Source organism: Enoplosus armatus, chromosome 11 (genome assembly GCF_043641665.1).
Source record: "Enoplosus armatus isolate fEnoArm2 chromosome 11, fEnoArm2.hap1, whole genome shotgun sequence".
NCBI classification, from domain to species: domain Eukaryota; kingdom Metazoa; phylum Chordata; class Actinopteri; order Centrarchiformes; family Enoplosidae; genus Enoplosus; species Enoplosus armatus.
In genome coordinates, this window is record NC_092190.1 from 22,010,891 (window position 1) to 22,033,668 (window position 22,778).

The following is a 22,778-nucleotide window of genomic DNA, read 5'->3' on the forward strand; positions in this document are numbered from 1 at the left end:
ATGTAACTTAGATGTTAACATAACCTCCTGTTTCGGAGAACTGGTTGGGGGCAGGACACAGCCTGAGAGCAGAAAGTTGGGCAAGATAAATCCCCTGAGCGGATGCCTTGAAACCACGTCTACTTCCGCTCGGGTCAGTCTACGACGTGCTGTCTGCGCTTGTGAACTGCACACATCAACAAGGAGATAAACCATTTCTCTCCATAGCAGTTGTTTCTATAAAGACCTCCACTGCTCGCTACTACCTGTAAGTTTGAAACGCTGGGTGTGTGGGTGCTTGGTGTTACACTTTTAACCACGTAACGTTACTTGCTGTGTCTTATTTATGTAATGACGCTGACCAACTTGGTTTAGAATAGTGGTGGTTTGGACCGGGCTATGTACTGAAAACGAAAGCATGTCCAAAGGACGTCTCATGTTTACACATCTTCTTAGCGTTAGCAAGGCAACAAGATAAACATGAAAGAATAGATAACATCGGCTTACATTATGCCTCTAGGAAGTGCTGATTCCAGTTCAATCAGTTTGGTTTCATGTTATTGTTTATCTAAAGGTATTTTAACAGTCGTGCAGTTTGCTGTAGCTCCGAAAAGTAATCAGCAAATAGACTAATCCAGTGGCAGTGGTTTGAGCACCAAAACACGTATTATATGTATGTAACTATAGTCAACTCTTGTCTAAGGACTCTCTCCAGTTGTCTCAGTCATCCCGGTCGTTGCAGATACTTTCTACAAGTACTTCGTCTTGTTATCAGTTATGTCATCAGACTGAATATGTGTTATTTCATATATCAACTGAATCTCCATCTGTCCACTGAAATGACCACCGGTATTTCAAATGTAGCAGATAGCTTCATGCTACACTAGAGTAATTGTGTACAGTTATGTGGCTAATTGTTCGGGCTCATGTATTGCTAGATTGAGACTTAGATATAGTCTCATTGACAACAATTACCAGATGTCAGAAATGTGATCTGGCTGGTAAAATTATGAAATTGACAGCTGAATGTTGGCATGCACCGGGCCTTGGTGGGAATGTGGAGGAAAGCCGTCATGGCCTGTAATAACTGCACCTTGAGCTTTGTTCTTTTTCTTTAATCCAGTTTGGCAGCTGAAAGTGTGCCAGAGGGCAAAGTTCAAGAGGATTGCACAAGGTGTTTTTGTTTTTTTTGCTATCACATTTAGACTTGTAGGGAGGGCAAAGTGCTACAGTGGCACGTCAATAGTGTTATTTGCTTCTTCAAATAAGATATATGAATAATGTAAAATAGTAAATGATGCACTTCTGCAGTCCTCTGCTGGTAGTGTATTTACAGAGTATATTTGACTTTTTCAGGGCTCTTTAAAGTGTTACAGGATTGTAGGATTCAGAGCTCGCATAACAGTTAGTTTTTATTCTGTCAAAGTCTGATGAAGGAATGGAAAAATCTAAATGTTGCACAGAAGTGCGTATTGTTTAGTTAATGTATATATGTATGTGTTTTCTTTTCACAGACCAGAATGAATGTGGGTGTGGCACACAGTGAGGTGAACCCAAATACTCGGGTCATGAACAGTCGGGGGATCTGGCTGACCTATGCGCTTGGTGTTGGAATACTTCACATTGTGCTCTTGAGCATACCCTTCTTCAGCGTGCCAGTGGTGTGGACTCTAACTAATGTCATACACAACTTTGTAAGTCACATTCTCACACTGTCACCGCTGCTCACCAGGCCAAGCCAACAAACTAGGTCATTCGGATTATTGTCAAATCATTATGACTTAAAGGGTGATTTAGATAACAAAGTCAGTTGTAGCCTCACAAACCAAACGAATCTTGCATGGTGTCTGTTACCTTCTGCCTTGTCTGTGCTTGTTAAGATGTGCTCTATTTTGGGGAAATCTGTCGTTGTGGCAGCCTGACGCGTGACCTATTAGGCTAATTTCCCCACTCCACATAAGGTCTGTAGACAAAACTGACCTTTCATTGTTACATGGCTGGCCTCAAATAAAGAAACAAAGTCGATGTGTGTGACATCATCAAGTAGTGCAAGCCCGAAGCAGTTTACAAGGATTGTGTATCACAGCCGATGCGGAAGGCTATTAACAGTAACGGCTAAGGTCAACTATAGCCTATTGTTTTCCACACAATGCAACAGCAGTGTGCTGATTATGCCTTGGCCGTATGTCAGCATTTTTTTTATTACTTTTTCCTCTGAAATGCAGGTTTTCCATTTAAGGCTGAATTCCTGTGTTTTCACATGTAGGCATGTAATTAGAAGTGAGTGTTGTTCCCAAGATAGCTAGCTTAGCAACACATCTGCATCATCCCATGCTTTTTTTTTTGTTTGTTTGTTTTGACTCTTGAATGTGTTTTTATTCTGTCAAAGTCTGATGAAGGGAGGAAGGAACGGAAAAACTGCAAGCACAAGCAGGAGCTGTGTTGTTTCTGTTGGGATTCTTCTGCCTCTACTCCGTCCACCATTAAACACTCTCAAAACTCCTGCAGCAACCCCAAAGTTTTTTCTCTCTAGTTTGTCAGACAAGAGGAAAGTAAACACAGGCTTTTGTTCCACAGCCAGCAGCTTTACAGACTGTATTTGCAGACCATTTCCCTTTCCCTAAGAGAACTGCTTTTACATTTCAATTTCCATTATATAATGAACATTATTCCAAACCTGCAGTATTTTATGATGACTCCAAATTCAAATGAATAGTGACAAAATGTTGCACATGTATTTGGACATCCATTTCATTCCATTAGAACGGAGAAAACAATGCGAAAACTATGAAAAAGTCACTCAGTTGAATCAGTCTGCTATGGTCGTGTACTACTGCACTACTGGCTGTGTTTGTGTCTCCGCAGGGAATGTATGTCTTTATGCACGCAGTGAAAGGCACACCCTTTGAGACCCCTGACCAAGGAAAAGCCAGACTTCTTACACACTGGGAACAGCTGGACTATGGCGTGCAGTTCACTTCATCTAGAAAGTTCTTCACCATCTCCCCTATCATTCTGTATGTATAAGATATCCTACGATTCTTTACAGGAAACCCATGTTTTATCAAATCATAGGTCATTTACATTGACTAGCAGACCGTGACATGGTGAAACGTATAGGACTCCTATACAAACAATTGTTTGTTGCTTTATCTTACTGCTTATTTCTTGGAAAAGAGTGATTTCATGGTTTACTTTCTGAATGAATTCGTCTCTTCTGCTCCACAGATACTTCCTGGCAAGTTTCTACACAAAGTACGACACAACGCACTTCGTCATAAACACTGCGTCACTTTTGAGCGTCCTGATCCCCAAGCTGCCACAGCTACACGGAGTGAGACTTTTCGGCATCAACAAGTATTAAGTTATTGTAAATGCTGTGCCTCGTAGCAAAGTTAAATCCCGTGTAGTCTGTACTGCCGATGTGTGTACTAAGTCGTACAGTTTGTGTAAATGTCACTGTTTAGATCATATCAGGTTTAAGATGAAATGTATAAAAAAAAACAAAAAAAACAGGAGTAGGTTTGTAGGTGACAGGATGCCATATGCATTACTAACTTATGTGAATATTATTTAATGATGTATGTTTGGCCTGCATAGACCCGGGCTGGCCCAGGTCTCAGTGAGCCGTTTTGGTTGAGTTTATTTTTTTCCCCCCGTCTTCGCCCTCAATTCACATGGCAACACAAATCGTGAGCGTGAGTCTGTTTCTAGCCACAAAGATGTCCCAAATGTATTTTTCAAAGACGTTTACTTCCTAAGGGGAGGATCCTGTGGCTCATTGTTTATTGCACTCTCGTTTTGTAATGGGTGTCTAACTTATTCATGCTGAGTGAAGAATGGAATCATACTCTTTCATTTGCATGATTTCCTTGGTATGTGAATCGTTTTTCATTTGTAACTCAATCAAAACAGGGCAGGCTTTTTTCAGTGTACAGTTTTTTTTGTGTGTGTGAATGTTTTGTCCTGTGTGTTAAAGAAAAGTCTTGTATGTAGAAATGAGACACTCGTTGTCAGGTTAAGTGTTTACTGAGGGAGGTCTACAGCGTCTCTGTGATAAACTTACATTCATGTAGCTGCTCTCTTTAGATTATGAACTTTTGCTATCATCAAGGCAGCTAGTCCTGCTTTGTTTGGCCATAGCTTAAGTACTCTTGATATTTCTTGTTCTTAATCTTATTAAAATGTTTGTGCCCTCCAAGTGATCCATCTCTCATGGCTGTGCATTACATGAATGATTATAGAATTTCAGGAATGTAATGAGACTTTGGACTTTGTTTTCCATAAAGGAAAAGTCAGTTCATTGGAGGATTCTCTCAGATGGTTTACAGATGAGTGCAGAACGTATTTTACCACTTGCCTTGGATGTGAGCTGTTCTCATAAACTTTATGGACGGTAGAACGCTCACCTGTGGCGGAAACCCAACTTTTGACCGGAGCAGTAACACTAACCATCCTCGGTTTGTCAGGAAACACCTGGCTAACCTGGGTGTTAAACGCATGCTTAGTAAAATAGAGCAATGATGGCGTAATATAACAAATTGCACAGGAGTAACATGAAGCTAGGAAACAATTACAATTTATCTGAAATAAATTGTTTGTAATTTCATTTGTAGACCACAGAATTTGAAAACAAACTTGACATGCTTTGCAAGTTGCTGGATACTGTCAGATTTCATATAAAAAATGTATCTTTACACACACACACAATGTCACTTAGGTTAGTTCAGTGGCATACATCTGCCGTTCTGGACCTGCAAACAAGTAAAATAATAGCTTGTCCAATCTTGACGCGTCAAACTTGACAAAATCTTCACAAGTGAAACATTTGCCGTTTTACACACGCTGAATTGTATTTCTATGCGTGTTTAAAATCCCCTGCAGGTTGATGTGACAAAACAATGGAGCATTTTTATTTGAGGTGGTTAAAGCTGTAAATGTGAAAACCAGAAAGAAACCAGCAGCAATTTAAAAAAAGAGCCTGCAGCCATTGACTGTAGGTGGCGCACGTGTCAAATGGCAGCTGTTAGTAAGTTCTGTCAGCAGGTGGCAACATGTACACCTGCAGTTATGAACTGCTGCCTACTGCTTTCCTTTTCTGCAGTTGACGCAGGTTGGCATGTGTAGAACTAGTCTGACAATGATCAGATTCAAATCTGCAGCCTAAAGCTCAATGTAAATTAGTTACAATTTAGTTTAATAAGCTGTTTTGCATCTGATTTAAAACAAAACAAACAAAAAAAAACGAATGCTCCCTCACCTGGACCTACGCTCTAAAAGCTGCTCTTCCTCCCGACTCTTACGAAAGACAATTACTGTAATTCTCTGCTAAATTATTACTTAAAAACTTTATTTAAAATATGTAAAACACTGGTTTATTCCTGTAGTTACACCTGTAATAACTAGAAGTCAGAAATGTCCAGCTCCAGGCCCACTGATGAAACTGATGCATTCATTATCTACTGTCCTGTAAACCTTTGGTGTGGTCGTCCGAACCGTGGAGATCCTCACACTGCTTACCCAAGACTCCTTTGTAAACCTCAAAGCGATGGTTCAAATCTTTCTGCGAATGGATTTTATATTTGGTCCCTAAGGCCCCGTCAGCAGAGGCGGTCCCATAGAAAACACGACCGATCCGGGAGTGTACCAGCGCCATGGCACACATAACACAAGGTTCTCTGGTCACATAGAGGTCGTACCCAGTACATATGTACGGCTGGGAGCTCGCCTCTGCACCAGGAACCTTTTGGAAGGTGTCTGAGGTTGGTGAAGTAACTCGGCAAGCAGGGTATCCGTCAAATGAATAACATCCACCGCCCTGGCTCCGAGCCACGAGGTCAATGCAGACCATGACTGCATGATGAAGGGGGTGGTCACCTCTGCAGTCGTGGCCCACTGCAACGATTCTCTCCAATGCTGGGTCGACCACCACAGCCCCCGCCGCCTCCATTCCCGACTCGTTCCCCGCTTTGGCAGCGGTCAAAGCAGACATCATGTACATGTGCATCCTGGCTTTCTGAGGCGGGCTGAAGAGCTCTCCTCTCAGGGCGACGGTCACCTGTTTGTCCTCATGAAAGGAGGTGGGCCAGTGTTTGCTCGCCAGCTCAAACTGGGGTCGGGTCAAGGGGGGACGTGCAGGGACCTTAACCACAAAAGGCTCGCCTAATCCGTCACATCTGATCCGTCCATCTGAGGGGAGCAGAGTGTCGATGCCGACCACCTTCACGTCTGGTGCGTCACAGACGAGGCACACGAGGACTTCCAGAGGGTGAGGGCTGCCCTTCTCCTTGACCGCCCGCACCCTCTTGATGTGCTGAAGGCCATTCATCGGGTAGAGGCCGTGCAGCTCCCGGACAAGTCGAGATGTCTCTTTCTTGTCAACAATGGGTGCAGCAAACGCCTCTATCAGCTCCACGTCTTGTGACTGCTCATCTGACAGTACAGGATAAGCCACCCAGGAGTCAGTGTCGCACACAGACCCTTTCCAGCGTTTCGTCTGTGGCTCCATTGTTTCAGTGTTCTCCTGTGAAATATGATTTCACACCAAAGTGAAACACAGTCAGTGCATTTTCAGGACAGAGCACATGATGACAAAGCCTTTCACTCAGAAACCAAGACTGGTCTACAGAATACAACAGCTTTAGCCAAAAAGGACCTTTGTGCTGCTGCTTTTCATTATTATATTTCCTTAACAGAGATCAGCTGGCAGGTCATGACAGTCAGATTTAACTCGAAACATGAACCAGCCAGTTGTAGTTTCAAAGATAATATTGTAATAAATATGCAGCACACTGATAAATGCATTTTTCAGCCATGAAGTATAGTGCAGGTTTTGGTTGTTATTATTCATTTCTACAATAAAATGCAAGAACATTTTGTGCATCTGTGTCAACTGAAAAATGCTGATTTGAATTACAATTGTGTTAGTGTGAAAGTAAAGTGGATTTATAGTAGAGCCCAACCAATACTGGATCTGTTTAGTCTTTCAAATAATCCTTAAATTGTAATGACCAACGTATGTACTCAGCAGGACATTTTACAGTTGAAAAATAACATTGTCAGTGCTCTCTGGTGGACAAACTATGTAATGGCATCAGATTTTCTTAATTAGCTCAAACATGTCTTTGGCACATCTGTACTGCAATGAATTGTTGTTATCTGCCGATTCACCTGTGAAAAGCTGAAATTGACCATGTATACCGCCCATGCTTGATTAATCAGTCGGACTCTTATTTATACACAAAGCACAAACAATAACGATTTCATATCTATTTTATGTATGTAGTGCTGAAACAATGGAGTCGTGCTTACAATCACTCATCAAATGAAAATACCAAACGTGTGGTGGCTGCAGCTTCAGGAGGGCACATATATGGAGAGCCTTCTGGTAATAAATTCAATACTTGAATATTTTTGTGGCTGTTGATCAGAGAAAATGAAAAGACACCGTTCTTCTGGCGTTATTTGCTCCATAGATATTTGCAACATAGATCCCATAACCCCTTAAAATATTTGAGAGATGAATCCATTATTCAAACAATTGCTAGTTGCAACTCTCTGTGTATCGTCTCCTTTGATAATGTCCAGAAAAGCTACTACAGCTCCAGAGGTACAGTGAGATCACTTGAGGCAGCACAGACATTTAACAAAGCTAGAAGTTATCCATTGTAGATTATATCATTCATAAAGCAGCCTGGAGGAGACTCCCTTTGATATTATGCTTGATGGTGTCGGTCGCAAACACAGCATGTAGTACCATAACAACCTATCAGGTCGACATGCAGTCTGTCTTCATTTCCTCCCCAGTATGAGCTTTGTCTTCATAACTTTGGGTACATGTCTTATGGTCAGCGACACCCTGGTGCCCCGGGTCAGTGTCTCCCCTGGCAGGGCCCCGGCAGCAGACAGGTTCACCACTTTGTCCGTCAGCGCGTCCTGGGCGCAGGGCTGGATGCCGTGAAGGAGACGCTGGTACATTTCATCCTGCAGGATCAGAAGACTGCGCGGCTTCACCAGCAGGGATAAGAGGAAGCGGTTCTCCTCCGTCTGCGGTGCATCGTCCTCCAGGCTGCTGATGGGCGAGTAGAAGTCGAGGAGGGTGTGAGAGCCCAGGCTGATGGTGGTGACAGTAGGGTGGTATAGAGGGCCGTCTTCATGAGGCATAATCCCTTCTCCTTGTTTATACTCGTTCACCAACACATGATTGGCTGTTTTCCCACTGAATGCACCCAGAGAGGAAATTTTCTCACAGTACGTCTGGAGCCAGTCAGGCATCTTCTCTGCCAGCATGCCTTTGGGGTGCGGTAACCCTCCCCAGTTCTGAAGCCTTCTGCCTGACAGCTGAGTCCATTTCGTTTTTGGAGACTTATACACCTGCTCTTGAAGGTAGAGCTCCTCATCTTCCGATATGAAATCTGGGATGTAATACACTGTTGGTGGGGCGCCATTTACGACAAACTGCTTCAGTTCCTCCAAAATACAACCTGGGTGTTCCATGCCTCCTTTGGAAAAGTCAACATGAAATGCTTGTTAAAACCCAAGTCAAAGAAAGGTGCTAATGCTGGCTAACCTCCCTGGTGGTGACTAACAGAGTAAAGTAAAGTGTACCACAGCCATGTTTGACAACTACTACTAGAAACTCTTACTAAAACGTCTAAAATGTGTATTAAAACGTACAGCCCGGCACAGGTTATCTAATTAAAGAGCTAATAATCAAATATCATCTAGCTGCTATGGCAGCACGTCTCGTCAACCTCAGCACGAGACGTCAGATCAGTCACGTGATCTAAGGCATTTCCGTGTACGTTGCTAGCATTAGCGACTTTTAGCTTCCTCCAACCCTTAAACACAGTCTATGCCTACAACACATGAAATACAGTACAGACAGAGTGTCAAACTGATTTTATCATCCATTACAAGCTCACCGACACCAGTGAAATTGGTACTGGTTTGTTTTCTGCCGATAAAAAGCCAGTCTGCGATAAAAAAAAAAGAAGCCCAAATTGTAAAATCACATAAATGGACGTAATGGTGCCTTTAAAGTTGTAGTACGTAGGAACTTTGGTGTGGTAAAGAACGATTTTTACTCTCATCCAAATAAAGTGCTTTAGGTAAGAAACGTTACAAATAGGAGGCTTTAAATCGCTGGTTGTTGGTGGTAATTCTGTCTATTAATCATTAAGAGTCACCGTTGTCTGATGATGCCATGGCACATAAGAGGAAAGTCAGTGTGTTACGTGTTCTTTCAGATATACCAAATCTTATATCAGTACGTTGCCTTCATATTGGCTGTTTCAGCAAATGTCTCAGCAACTCTGCCAGCTCTCCCAACAATACACCACTTCGTTCTCGAGTTATGTGCGGTTTTAGTAGAAGTACCGCATTTCTGGCGCTCCTGAACGCAGCACAGTCCACTACATGGAAAAGAATAATTTCAAATGTTTTCAACAGCGCCATATTTGTCACACACACAACAACCGCAACCTACACCGACATAAAAATGGATATACATTTTAACTACGAAGTGACACAATATCAACTTTACCTCTTTCGACATCAAAGCGTTAATGAAAACAGCGTTTGGTCAGTTAGCTCTGTTAGCCCCTCGACTCCATGCTTTCAAGCGTGTGCAGCCGACTAAAATGTCCCCTAAAAGGAAGCGTACACTTTTGTGGACTCATGCTTTATTTTCCGAACGAATTTTAGAATTATTGGATTTAAAAGTAAACATTTGACAGGTATAATGCTAAGTTGATGCCCCATCTTTTTGTCAGTGTCTCTTAGCCAGATATCTGTATTAATCTAAGGTCAGAAACTTGACTAGCACGGAATTATTTACATGCGACACAGCTACACGGTTTCGGAGTACTCTCGTGCTTTCTGTCGGGATCTGTAGGGGCTTCGTGTGTTTTTTTTAATTTTTTAGTTCGTTTCTCTGAAACCTGATGTGATGCTGTTGCCATGTTCGTCCCCGTTTTTCTTATTTTGTGAGTTTAAAAGTCAGTGGGAACCGAGGCGAGGTCACCCTTAGTTATTAGACTATTTTAACTCACAGTTGGCTAACACAAGGTCCATGACCATGTTCCCTACAAAGATAAAAGTTCTGCACAGGCTGCTACAGTCGAGACACGCATTTTGGTGCTCTCCTTCGTTTGGAAAGGCGCCTTGCTCCAGACTGGTGTTGGGCATTGAGACCAGCTGTGATGACACTGGAGCTGCGGTGCTGGACGAGACAGGTGAAATACTGGGAGAGTCTCTACATTCACAGAAAGACGTGCATCTTAGGTGAGTGTCAGTGCTCTAAGTATCATTGCTTTAGGGCGTTTGCTTTGACTTACATCCTTCCCTCTTGAATACTGCAGGACTGGTGGCATCATCCCCACTGTGGCACAACAGCTCCACAGAGAAAACATAGAGCGTGTGGTCCAGGAGGCTTTGGAGAGGAGCAACGTGGACCCAAGCCAGCTCTCAGCTGTGGCCACCACTGTGAAGCCGGGTCTGGGCCTGAGCTTGGGAATCGGTCTTCAGTTCAGTCAGAGGTTTGTGAGGCAGCACAACAAGCCCTTCATCCCCATCCACCACATGGAAGCCCACGCCCTGACTGTCCGGATGCTTCAGCCTGTTGCCTTCCCCTTCCTGGTCCTCCTCGTCTCTGGTGGTCACTCACTTCTCGCTGTGGCTCGAGGAGTTGACGACTTTCTGCTTTTGGGTCACACTCTGGACGAAGCTCCAGGGGATACGCTGGATAAAGTAAGATCTTAACGCTAAAATATGGCTGTTGTTACTGGGCACAATGTTCAATTTGTGATTATAAACATATAAAATATTGTCTTTTGCGGATTCACAGGTGGCAAGACGCTTGTCCCTCATAAAGCACCCGCAGTGCTCCACGCTAAGTGGAGGGCAAGCTATAGAGCTCCTAGCAAAGTGTGGGGACAGGACGAGGTTCCCCTTCAGAACACCTATGGGACAAACGTATGACTGCTGCTTTTCTTTCGCTGGGCTACGGAATCAAGTTACAATGACGATAACGAAAAAAGAGGCAGAGGAAGGTATGAGGACACACGGTAACCAAAAGCATTCATTGCTGCATTGCATTACACTCATTTCAGGAATCATTGTTATTAGTTTCACTTGTGCTTTTCCTGCTATGACAAGTCAAATGTCTGCTGTGAATCTGCATTTGACTCTTTTGGAAAATGGAAAACAAACAAGAAAAAGCACAAAGATGAACAAAATACAAGATGGACGGAGGTTTCACAGGTTTATGCGTGTAGAAACTGTCAGTTTCATTTACATTTGTCATTTGCACACCAGAAACAAATGAGAAACAGGCATGTTGTGATCTTGATAATGTTTATTCAATAAATTTATATTCAGCTCCTTTTGCTACAAGTTCCCCAGTAATGTTACATGTTGACAGAAACTGTCGGGGGTCTTCATGTCTAGATAAATTAGATTTGTAAATGTCTTTCTCCCTCTGTAGGTATAGAACAGGGGACACTGTTGTCATGTGTGAATGACATTGCAGCTGCCACACAGCACACAGTTGCCTGTCATCTCGCAAAGCGCACGCATCGTGCCATCTTGTTCTGTAAGGCAAACAGCCTGCTGCCATCAAGCAGTCCCACCTTGGTGAGTGCGTCACTTCACTTCGTATTTTATACACTGACCTTTTAGAACAGTGTCAGTGCCCAGCGTTGCTGTTATTGGTTGCACAACAGGTGATTGTAAATTAGATTTTAAGCCGCTAAACTTCTGTCTTCTTCCTTAATTAGAAGGATGATTATAGAAATATTGACACTGTTACTGGCCTTGGATTGTATTTTACTTGTGCTCCCAGCATACTGTTCTGACATTAACATGTTGTGTGTACAGAAATACTGAGAGAGCCTGACAGCTGACTTAGGAATTACTTGTAATTTAATTATTTATTTTCTAAAGAGCATTATTCTGTATTTCTCTCATTGTCAACAATAATGCCATAAATACTCAGTAGTGTGTATGTGTAATGTGTATTAATTCGCAGCTGAAAATAGACCCCAACAAATGCATAACATTGGCTAAAAACTGCAGTAGCCAGAGAGCCTTTTTTAGAAAATGAAATTTATATTTGAGACCCATTTTTAAAGATTTATGTCTTTAAATGGGCTTGGAGCAGAGTGCCACAGACATGGTAGGGGTGTCGGAAAGTACTGAAAGATGGACACCAGCCTCATCCTTTAAATCAGAGAACGTTGTGAATATAGATTTGAAGGTTTGGTCATGAACTCCTCTCTGGCAGGTGCTGTCCGGAGGAGTTGCAAGCAATCAGTACATCCGCAAGGCTTTGAGCATTATCGCTGAGACGACAGGACTACGCCTGCTCTGTCCTCCGGCCAAGTTCTGCACTGACAACGGAGTGATGATTGCATGGTGTGTATTTTGACCTTCAGTAAAGCTTTGACAGTGAATCTGATCAGATGATACGCCCCCACTGTAGAGTCTGGTCCATCTGAGACAAACATGCTTTTTGTCTTTCTTAACCAGGAACGGTGTTGAGCGCCTGAGAGAAGGGAAAGGGATACTGCCTCCAACTGTGGACGTCTACTATGAGCCAAAGTGAGTCGACACTGAACTAAAGATTTCATTTCACATTTCAGTGGAGAGTCAATTGAGATACCAAGCCAAGCTGTTTCTGGTTTGATTTATCTTTTCTGCTCATTAAATCAGCGTTGTGTTCCAGGGCCCCGCTGGGCGTTGACATGACAGCAGAGGTGAAGGCAGCAGCGATCAGGTTGCCGTCAGTCAGGATGAAGATCCCCAACTGAAAGGAGTTTCGTCGCTCCTAAATCTTCCCAGTTCAAAGTATATACTGTGTATATACTATGTATGTAAAAGCACATTAAACAGCTATTTATTAATAAATGTGTTTTTATACATCTCAGTTGAATTTTTTGAAATATCCCTCACAAAAAAATCTGTCAAAAGTATTTCTTCGTTGGCTACGACTGAATTTTTAAACAATAAAGCCATAATGTTTCTCATCACAAAGAATGAAAGTGGCCGACCAAACAATATGCTTGTGATCATTCATTTTAGGTGTCTGACAATTCTACAAAGGTGGTAAAAAAAAGGTGAGATAACGGATTAATATTTATGTGGAGTAACATACAGTATTTCAAGGGTCAGGGTCTAGTTTTTGCCACCTGAAAGCTGAAAACTTACACACTGTTTTCACTGTGCCTTTTGTATGGAAGTTGTATCACCACCAATTAAATGAAAACCAAAGTTTACAGTCTCCTTTAACGCATTCTAGACCACCATTTAATGTACCACCTACGTGTACTGACAGAAAAGCCCCGCTAGCTAGGGTTGCACCCTGCAAGGTAACATTTGACCAACAAAACAAATAGTTATACAGCTGCTGATGACACGGAGTACACTCCATTGAATTCTGTCCAACCCCTGTACATCACCTGTACTTAGTTTCTCATTGAGCCACATGCCTGTTCACGTTATTGGCTAAGAACTACCTCCTAGTGGTTAGTTTATGTATGTGCACCTCAACAGTGGTGGAACAGAACTAAGAACATAGTACAAGTACAAATTCGACTTGAGTATTTCCATTTTATGAAAATGTATACTTCTACTCTACTACACCTCAGAGGTTAATATTACTAGTATTATTAGTAGTGTGTTTTTCTACACTACATTTGTCTTACAGCTTTAGTTACTAGTTACTTTTCAGATTACAATTTTCCATACCCTCCCCGTCAGGTGAAAACCACGTTCTGTGGTAATTTTGAGTTTTTCTGATGAACTGAATGTTGACGTGTTCCTTTAAGTGTTGAGAACATTCTCCTCCTTCTTCAGCTAAATAAACTATTTAAACCCCCAGATTGTTCTTCTGAGCTTTTGAAAAGTTGACTTTCTCACTGGACAGAGACGCTACATATAGAATAGATTAAACTACCCACATACACACTGAGGCAGCAGTAATATGAATCCAAAACATCATATATAACAGTATAACACTGGCAGGGAGCATTTTACTGCAGAATGAGTACTTTTATTTTCAGCACATTTTGCTGATAATACATACTTTTTTAAGTAAGGCTCTGAATGCAGGACTTTTAAGTACTTTTATTTCTGTACAGGATGTGAATACACACAGCGGAGGGGAATGGCTACAGTCAGTGACCTGATGACGACAAAATAAAATGCTTTTATTGAGGAACATACAGAGAAAACACTGACAGAAGAATGTGCTTGTCATGTGCAGGAGTTAGCCATCTAGCCAGTGACTGATCAGGTCACTGACTTGATGATCAGGTCAGAAAATGACACCCTTGAGCAAAACGTGATCAGAAAAACACTCTCATCGGGTCTGTCCTGTCACACCAGATACGTCCCCTTTAGCTCGAAAGTAAATTCCAAATCTGCTCTGTTCTTTTTTTCTTATCTTGGTAAAAGCCAATAAATCCAAGGTTTCAACCAAGCAGAAAAACCTGAATTACAGGTGACGTACTTCAAAAGTCACCTTTTTGATATCTTATCTATGGATCTGTACTCGGGTGTGGTCTTGCAGATTAGAGGGCAGGAAATGCACAGGCTTGTTTCTCTGAAGTCTGGTTAAACCGCTGTCTCAAATCTCACATGACATGTTGCAGCTCCGAAGCCACTGATTCCACAACACTGTTCAATCCTCAGGCGTTTTCAAACCAGACAGTCCGGGGGACTCCCTGAGAGGGACTGCTCGCTGCGGAGCTTCCCCCAAGAGCTACATACCTTTCTTTTTTTGTTTACCAATAGAAACGCTTAAGTGACACTTTCGTCTGGACCAATCACTGTACACCTAAGTCACTCGAGGTTCCTCTGGCGGTGGGGGAGTACATACTCTGAAGTAGTTTTAGTTTTATGAAAACGTTCCTCCGATCCAAAAAACACCAAATGTTCACCCAAAGACAAAACTTAAAGACACAAATTAAACATTTCAAATGCTGACATTTAGTGGTATTTGCGCAAAGGTTTTCACAGGTGTTGGTGATGTTCTTATTTGCATAGTTTAATAGTACTAAAATTTAGAGAGTTTTCTGGCTTAGAAAGTCAAAATACCTCAACACAGTTATTTCCTGTCTGCTTTTTGAAGGAAAAACCCACCCCCAAAACTGCTCAACACTGTTTTTTAACAACTGGGGCTGATTCCCCAGCATTTTGGACCAAAATGTGATATTTACTATTACCATCTGAAAAGATTTCCAAAAGATTGAGCAATAAAAAAATAGGAAAAGTGAAGTAGAAGTGACGAGGCATGTTGAAGTGAATCAGTGAACAGAATGTACGTTGACATCGAACAGTGTAAGAACATCTGAGGGTGGATTTTCCCTTGTTTTCTCTCTAATTAATCAAAGTAAACAGAAAAAAGAAAAAGACCAAGATCCACTCCTCCACACTAGAGCTCGTCGTGCTCATAAATATTATACTCCTTCGCAGTGATCAGTCCGTCTCTGTCCTGGTCAGTCTTGCTGAATATATCAGCCATGATCTTCTCGTAGAAAGGGTCGTCACGTGGCTTCCCGCCTTTTTCATACTCCAGTTTCAAGTATTCCTTTACCTGAAAATAAAAGGAAAACACTTTCACCGTTCACACTTCAGAGCTCTACCACCAACATATCACGTCCTTCTTCTTCTTCTTCTTTCTATGTGCTATCAACAACCCAGATAACGCCATGACTATAATAACATTCTTTACAATTGTTTATTACAGCGTTAATAATTCAGGTATTCTGGTGGATCCCTACAAATGTGTTTCCCTGGTGGTTTACAGTATCGTCCTTTATTTCCTTCTCATGCTGCTGTAAAGGATCGCTGTGGGGAAATGCAGTTAATTAATTAAAGGTTTAAGTGATTTCTAGCCTGACGACTTTCTTGTACGATCGTTGGATGGCAACAGGGCAAGGCTACTCTTTCATTCTTTATGAGCTGTGGAAATAAGGCAATCTTTAGTTTAGATGAAGGCACAGTGTGACGGGAAACACATTTTTAGGGAACAATCTTGGCACCAGAGACCGTTATAACCAAGGCTGGATAACCAACTGTCCCAAGACCCCGAACTCCAGGTGTCAGTTGGTTTGTACTCATTTTGTTGAATTGAATCTGTTTAAAAAAACATCCACAACTAAACCACCAGTAAAGAAATGTATGAATATTTTGGGAGATCCACTTATTTACTTACTTTCCGAGAATTAGATGCTAAGATTGATATAATTCTCATGTCTGTGCGTTAAGTATGGAGCTAGAGCCAGGAGGCCATTAGCTCACTTTAGCTGAGCCTAGCATGAAGACTGGAGGCAGGGGGGAGCAGCCGGTGTGGCTCTCTCCAAAGTTCAAAAATATACCTATCAGCAACACTAAAGCTCAAACAGAGACGTAAACACTGTGTATTGGCTAAACTAATCCCAGAGTGCTGTCGATCTGCTCATCTCGTGGGGAAAAGCTGTGGGTGTATTTCCCAAAGTGTTGAGTCTGGTTTTGTTGCCTCGTCATGTGGCCCTGGCAAAAAGACAATGCCACACTCGTGTTTTCAGAGCTTCATTATTTCCGTTTTTTTCCTGACTTGTTGCATATTCCTAAATGAACGTGTTCAATCAAATCTGCAACCAGATATTACCTTTGCATGAAAACACTGCACACATTCATTTTTGCCCCGTGGCCCCCTTTGCATGTTCATCTAACCATGGTTATTACCGTAAAACAAGCTACTTTTGTGCAAATTGCCAGCTTGTAAATGATAGTTACCTCAGCCTTTGTGAGACTTCTGTCTTTATCAATGTCCATGTGTTTGAAGGCCTCCATGCTGCGCGGTCCCCTGGACACAGAGTAGACCTCCACCTCAAAGACCACCGTGGCATTGGGCGGCACCGGACCTATTTATTCAAGGGGACGGAACAGCACATCAAGATTTTAAACCACCAAGAGCAATTATAAAGCCATAATGGGGACTCGTAACTACTGATGATTGCTATCAAGATGTAGCTCATAGGAGAAGTCGATTTGACAACATTTCAGGAAGGATGGGAGTTGCATTTCAAGGAAAACATTTTACTGAGTTTATCTCGTTGGTGGTTCAGCCACATTTTCAGACTTTGTGATGAAAACAGCTGCTAACTACAATAAACGAATGAATCGTGATAAACAAGAACAAAATGCTGCAAAACGTAAAGGCCTGTGAGAGATATGACATTCATCCAACAAGAAAATAAAATATTGGAACTAGAGCTAACTTGCAATTAATTAAATAGCATTTTTACTGAGTGGGGAAGAGAAACAAAGAACACGGAGGCTCCATCCTCATCAGTGAGTTTTCAGCAGCAGGCATGCACACTCAGCAAAACCATTCCCTCCATAGCCAAAGAGTGAAATCAAGTGATGAGAGCCGAGATGCATCGGGACGTACCATAAAGCATTTATGAACACCAACACTGAGAGGTTTGTAAGAAATAGCAGGTAAAAGGTAAGAGACCAAACAGTTGTTAGTTTTCTGAAAGTGCCCCGATGCATACAAGACAGAGCGTAACGAAGCAGAGACCTTTAAACCTTTGTGCATGCTTACAGTACATGCCGTGGTGTGTGTGTGGGGGGGGTGAGTAGCAAACACTGCGAGCAATGTGATGCGCTTTCAACTAGGGTGCTGTAAAAGAAGACAAGACAGCATGAAGGCAGCTCAACACAACACAGTTATATCACAATAATCAGTTACAAATCAGTGTATTTATTGTGTTTTAACTCATTACATTAGGTAAGAAAATCAACTTTCAGACATAAAACTGGCATCACAGTTTGGACAAGAACATGTTTTTATAATGTGTAACTATCGAGTTGCATCATGGGAAGTGTAGGATCCAGTGTTTTTAGAGCCTGAACCACACTAAAGAGACTCAATCGCCCTTTAATGTAAAGTCGTTTTGTTATACGGTTTAGCAGATACTTACCTTTGCCGTGTTCTCCAAAGGCCAGGGCAGATGGAACAGTGATTTTTCGTTTCTCCCCAGGACACATATCTTCCATCCCTATATCAAGGCCCTTGATGACTTGTCCGACGCCCAGCACAAACCACTGAGGGTGCCCAGCTTTGTCTGATCGACTGAAACAGAGAAACAGTGCAAAAAGACAAGAGACAAACATCCTGTCAATCAAGGGAAGGGTCAAAGGAAAATATAAAGAAGGCTGGGGAGGGTCTTGCTTTTTTATAAAATGTAATATAAGATTCAGCCCCCCTTTGCTCCCCAATCACTTTCATACTGTCCCTTAATACTCCATGGATCCAGGTGAGGAGTGCTGAACTAGGCCCTAAAGCAGGACTAACTCCAATTCCTTATATTTGGTGTCCCTACCCATTTAATAATAAACTGTATACGGCAAAACATAATACCACAGTAATAAAGTGCCTGCAACTCTGCATGTAGAGGTTCAAAGCATCAAACTGGCTTGTCAAGATAATATCTATCAACTGCAGCTCAGTTTCTTTTCCTCACACCACCAACCTGCAGTAGAACTGAGAACCATCTTTGGCGAGGTACCCATCGTAATGTGCGTTCACCAGATCTCCCCTTTTGCTCCTCGGAGTGCACGTCTCGGGCTTGAACAAAACTTCAATCTTGACCTCGCCGTCCAGCTCGTCCGCTGTCGCCCCAACGGACCACAAAGTGAGCTGCGAGGAGACAAAGAGGCACAGTGTGCAGCTTACTAGCCTCCACATCATGCCGCTGTGCACTCGTGGCAACTTCTGAAAGTGACGTTTGAACACACCGGAGGACGTGGAGAGCCTCTGCAGAGCACCAGGGAGTTTGATACCCTGAGCAAGGACTGTCAGGGACTTCTGCTTCCTGGTGCGGACAAATCCCGCCTCCTTCACTATAGGTTCACTCATGGCTCTGGGTTAACTGGCCCAAACCCTCCCTTATCGATCGCTCATTGGACTGGACAAGCTTGCTGGGGGGGGGGCGGTACGCAACCTGACCGTGAACTCTGACTGACAGACCAAACTAAGGGCAAAAAATATCCAAATATCCAATATTATTCCCAACATCTATATAGTGTATGTGGAATTAATGAAAAACTTAATGCACAGGCTACATGTAACTGCTATAAAACACTTCTGCAGCATAAGTCTGAGATTCGTTTTCATCACTGCATACTATCATATATAACTAAGAGCAGCTACTGGCACTTTTCCAGCCCAGAAGTCATTGCTTTATGTCCCACAGAACCTTACTTATGTTTGTAAAATAGTGTTATAATCGTACATGTACGTGTAGCAAAACATACATGAAAATGAAAAAAAAACAAACATTGAAAAACCATGAAAAATAATCAGTGAAGGCACTTTAAACTACACTACGAGATGAAATTGCCTCCAATTTAATAGAAAATGTTGAACGTTAGGTAGGTATCAGACAAAATAAGTTATTTTAATAATAAACAAGCCTGTTAATCAAAATGTAGCGAAGGTTTTTTAAACAAAATAATATAAATTCACACCATATGGATGTAACTGACACATTTCTATCTGATTAACAATTCAAATAAATAGCCGATCTCAGAATATCCAGAGGGAGCCGTCGTGTCTGTGCTGAAAACCTTCAGTAACAGCACTGTCATTAATAGGCCATATCCATGACGTTTATAAACAGAGACTAGAGATGTCTGTGCCAAGCGGTTCAATCGCCCTACTGTCCAAGAACTAGATTGACACGGAGACTCTCCAATAGCTGACACGACAGCGTCATAAATTATCTTTGGAGGCGGACGTCACCTCGTTTCCACCAATAGGAGCGGCGGGGGCGTGAACGCGCGCATCTATTTATGTCTGGACGCCGGTAGGTGAGTCATACAGACCTTGAGACAGTCGACGTTGCTGGAGATCATCCTCACCGACACTGCAGTTGCCACCGGATATACTTGGAACCGCGACTTTCTCTCTAACTGCCTGACAGGATTGAGATGTTACATTTTAGGTTTTCGACAGTGCTGAAGGAGTTGTTTGAAGCCACCCTCAAGCGTCCCTTGTCCGGCTCTAGACAGAAGACCTGGTTACCGACCCGCCACTGCTGCTTCGGCACCGCCTCCGTAGATGCCAGAGCCTTGTCCACTCAACTGAGGGTCCTCCATGCCGCTGCGCACCGCCCGGCTCTCCGCGCCGCGCCCTTCGCCGCCCCTCTCCGCTCCTACTGCGTGAAAACTGAAGGTGCCGTGGTGCTGGACGAACAGCCGAAGAAGGATGGTGTCGGCAGTGAAGAAGCCAGCGACAAGTAGGTTTCAAGTACTTTCTTGCGGAATAAACGGCCTGACTCCGCGGTATGATGGTACAGCTACATGGTACAAGACTGGCGTTTATGGCGAGTCATGACGCATACATGCGCAGCGGATATTCACCAACCGTCACAAACGCTGTATTACAACCGCATTAAATTGAATTCCTAACTAACTTAACGTCTTCCATCTTAACACGTACGACACAAACATGTCGCTTAAAGACAAAATAACCTCACCCAAAACACTTGTACTACGTAGTTAATATATGAGAATATATTCTAGCTAGCTGACAGTAACGGCCTATTAGCAGCAGCTATCAAACCATGTGTGACTCGTTCTCAACGTTACCGGGTGCATCCTCCGGTGGCTTCGTGCCAAGTCGTTAGCTATATAAAAATACGCCACCTTCAAACACCGGCGCTGCAACTTAACCCAAAGTTAATTCGGAATTTAGTCGGCCTTGGCCGGCTTGTATGTGGGGTTAGGTTAGCCATCCGTTCCCGTGGAGATAACACGCAGCATGGTGTGGCAGTGTTGAAAGTGAAAAGTAAAACCGCTGTGGCCCCGTTACAGGCTCAGGGGTGAAGTGGAGTAAAGGTAACATCCACATACAAGTTTATAAGCGAGCAGTTTATCCACTTATAGGCTGGTATACAGCAGCTGATGGTCAAAATTCAAACCATGACCTCAAGGCTGCCATAGAGTGGAACCAAACCTTTAAGGATATATTCACTATTCACTTTGTTGGTTGGTTATAATAATGATTGCTGGGGCAGCCAGCTGGCTCTCTGTGCAGTGACTGCAGCCCATGTGTTTTCCTTTGAAGCTAGGCAGTATTTCTGAGCCAGCTCAGTGTAGCCAGTAGTTTTCCAGTCTCTATTAACCCTTTTCCACTGATGGAACTTAACTAAACTTGACACTTGTTGTTTTGTGACGGGGTCTACTGTTGTTCCTACGGTTCTCCCCGCGCTTTGAGGACGAGTTCCTGGAACAAAATTGGTGATACCAAATGCAAAGTTTCAGATACATTCAGGGGTTGCATGCAGTTGTGTTAATCATGATTGGTCAAGCAGATGTGTTGTCACATTACAACAACTACAACAAACAGTAACTGTCATTTTACTACTGCATCTGTATTGACCAGGAGAAAAATATTTTTAAATAAGATGTTGAGCAATGAAGAATGCTCGTTGGACAGACTAAGAAGTCCAGGCCATCATTAGTATTGGAGAGCTGAGGCCATTCGGTGAAAACACAAGAAAGAACTTAGCACCAAAACCCTCTCAAAGTTCTTACATGTTAGGGAAAGCCTCGGGTTACAGGTTGTTAACTTGCAGTCGAAAACAGTCACAAGTAGGAATGTTGCTTCTGTCTGATCCTGCCGTGTAGCTGATGACACGTCACTGGGCCCACGAATCATTGCAGGACAAACACCTTTGCGTTAAGCTTGTGGTATGTTTAAAACAGCAGTTTTTTAGCTGGAGGGATAAACAAAGCAGGCGTCTTGGCCAGAGCCTGAAGCGGAGCGTTTGAATATGCGTACACACATTCAGATCCTCAGGACAACACTGCCTTTGGAAATTTGGTGTTCTCAGTAGTTGGGATCAGTCCTGTGATTCATATTTTATGGGTCAGCAGCACAAAAAGAAGTGTTGATGCACGTGATGGGGATGTCGTGTTGACCTGACTGCTGGTGATGACTCACAAGATAAAGGAAATGTGGTTCATGACTCACATCTCATTCTGTGCATTGAGAAACAATAGGCGCTTTTGGGCCTTTTTCATAGTTCTGCTATTACCTAGTTCACCTATTACATACTGTTGCTATTACCTTATTATTATTCTTTTTATTGTTGCCTTTCCTCACAGACATGTTGTAGAGTAAGAGCCTCCTTGGCTCACAGCCACCAACCCTGAGCAATTTATGGGATCAGTTACAACTTCAGAGGGTGGAGGTGGATAGGATTAAGACATCAAAAACAAACAAATGACTGTTGTGATACACATGACAGAAAGTGAAAGGCATACTTTGTTAATTTCTTACACATTGCTCAGTGAAACTAAGCCTGGTAAGTCTTACAGCCAGCTTTTTGCAGCCTCCAATCTCCACCTCGAACTTATCCCTTTCACATCTTTTAATTTATTGTATATATTATTTTTGGTCCTGTGTGCACCAAAACATACTTTTTAACATAATTTTCTTTTTTTTTAACTGAAAAGCCAGCTAAGAGAGCTGCAGAGAACATAGAGGATTTGATGTAATCAAGCACGTTAGGATAGCTAGTCCGCTGATGTGTGAGGTGCATTGAACAACAACAAATGCATTGAGTGCTGTATGAATAATAAAATACTGCGCTGTAATCCCACAGACTGTAACTAAAGATTTTAAAATCACAGCTCAGTCTAAACCCTGTATCCAGGACACTCAAAGTGTTCTGCTTACACCAATGAGCAGTCATCCACAGGTAAATAGACTGAGCCATCTGGCTGTGAAGAGGATTTTT

At 42.6% G+C, this 22,778-nt stretch overlaps 6 protein-coding genes across 9 annotated transcripts in view; 3 read left to right on the forward strand and 3 right to left on the reverse strand.

The window, feature by feature from the left end:
• Positions 1-145: 145 nt before the first annotated feature.
• On the forward strand, positions 146-4,180 carry ormdl1 (ORMDL sphingolipid biosynthesis regulator 1). Its single transcript, XM_070914626.1, has 4 exons — positions 146-247; positions 1,494-1,673; positions 2,845-2,996; positions 3,208-4,180. The coding sequence occupies exons 2-4, from the start codon at positions 1,500-1,502 to the stop codon at positions 3,341-3,343; spliced, it is 462 nt and encodes a 153-aa protein (XP_070770727.1). The 5' UTR covers positions 146-247; positions 1,494-1,499; the 3' UTR covers positions 3,344-4,180.
• A 1,222-nt stretch (positions 4,181-5,402) lies between these two features.
• Positions 5,403-9,535, reverse strand: adat3 (adenosine deaminase tRNA specific 3). The gene is made up of 2 exons (XM_070915279.1): positions 9,524-9,535; positions 5,403-6,502 (listed from the first exon to the last, which is right to left on the reverse strand). The coding sequence occupies exons 1-2, from the start codon at positions 9,533-9,535 to the stop codon at positions 5,435-5,437; spliced, it is 1,080 nt and encodes a 359-aa protein (XP_070771380.1). The 3' UTR covers positions 5,403-5,434.
• Positions 7,771-8,475, reverse strand: alkbh6 (alkB homolog 6). Its single transcript, XM_070915320.1, has one exon. It carries the CDS (start codon positions 8,473-8,475, stop codon positions 7,771-7,773), a length of 705 nt encoding a protein of 234 aa, XP_070771421.1.
• A 294-nt stretch (positions 9,536-9,829) lies between the features above and the next one.
• osgepl1 (O-sialoglycoprotein endopeptidase-like 1) lies at positions 9,830-12,837 on the forward strand. Of its 2 annotated transcripts, XM_070915038.1 has the most exons (8): positions 9,830-9,993; positions 10,090-10,263; positions 10,341-10,728; positions 10,826-11,030; positions 11,465-11,613; positions 12,263-12,393; positions 12,508-12,579; positions 12,704-12,837. In XM_070915038.1, the coding sequence occupies exons 1-8, from the start codon at positions 9,929-9,931 to the stop codon at positions 12,786-12,788; spliced, it is 1,269 nt and encodes a 422-aa protein (XP_070771139.1). In that variant the 5' UTR covers positions 9,830-9,928; the 3' UTR covers positions 12,789-12,837. The 2 variants fall into 2 exon arrangements, with proteins under 2 accessions (XP_070771139.1, XP_070771140.1); XM_070915039.1 differs by lacking the exon at positions 9,830-9,993 and having other exon boundaries at positions 10,052-10,263.
• Positions 12,838-14,088: 1,251 nt separating this feature from the next.
• Positions 14,089-18,889, reverse strand: fkbp7 (FKBP prolyl isomerase 7). The gene is made up of 4 exons (XM_070915055.1): positions 18,504-18,889; positions 17,952-18,103; positions 16,759-16,886; positions 14,089-15,574 (listed from the first exon to the last, which is right to left on the reverse strand). The coding sequence occupies exons 1-4, from the start codon at positions 18,887-18,889 to the stop codon at positions 15,413-15,415; spliced, it is 828 nt and encodes a 275-aa protein (XP_070771156.1). The 3' UTR covers positions 14,089-15,412.
• A 997-nt stretch (positions 18,890-19,886) lies between these two features.
• glsb (glutaminase b) overlaps positions 19,887-22,778 on the forward strand; it is a 30,526-nt gene continuing 27,634 nt past the window's right edge. For all 3 annotated transcript variants that reach the window (XM_070914261.1, XM_070914262.1, XM_070914263.1), the window contains exon 1: positions 19,887-20,270. In XM_070914261.1, coding sequence (XP_070770362.1) covers positions 19,963-20,270 — 308 coding nt within the window. In that variant the 5' untranslated portion in view covers positions 19,887-19,962. The remainder of the gene's footprint in view (positions 20,271-22,778) is intronic.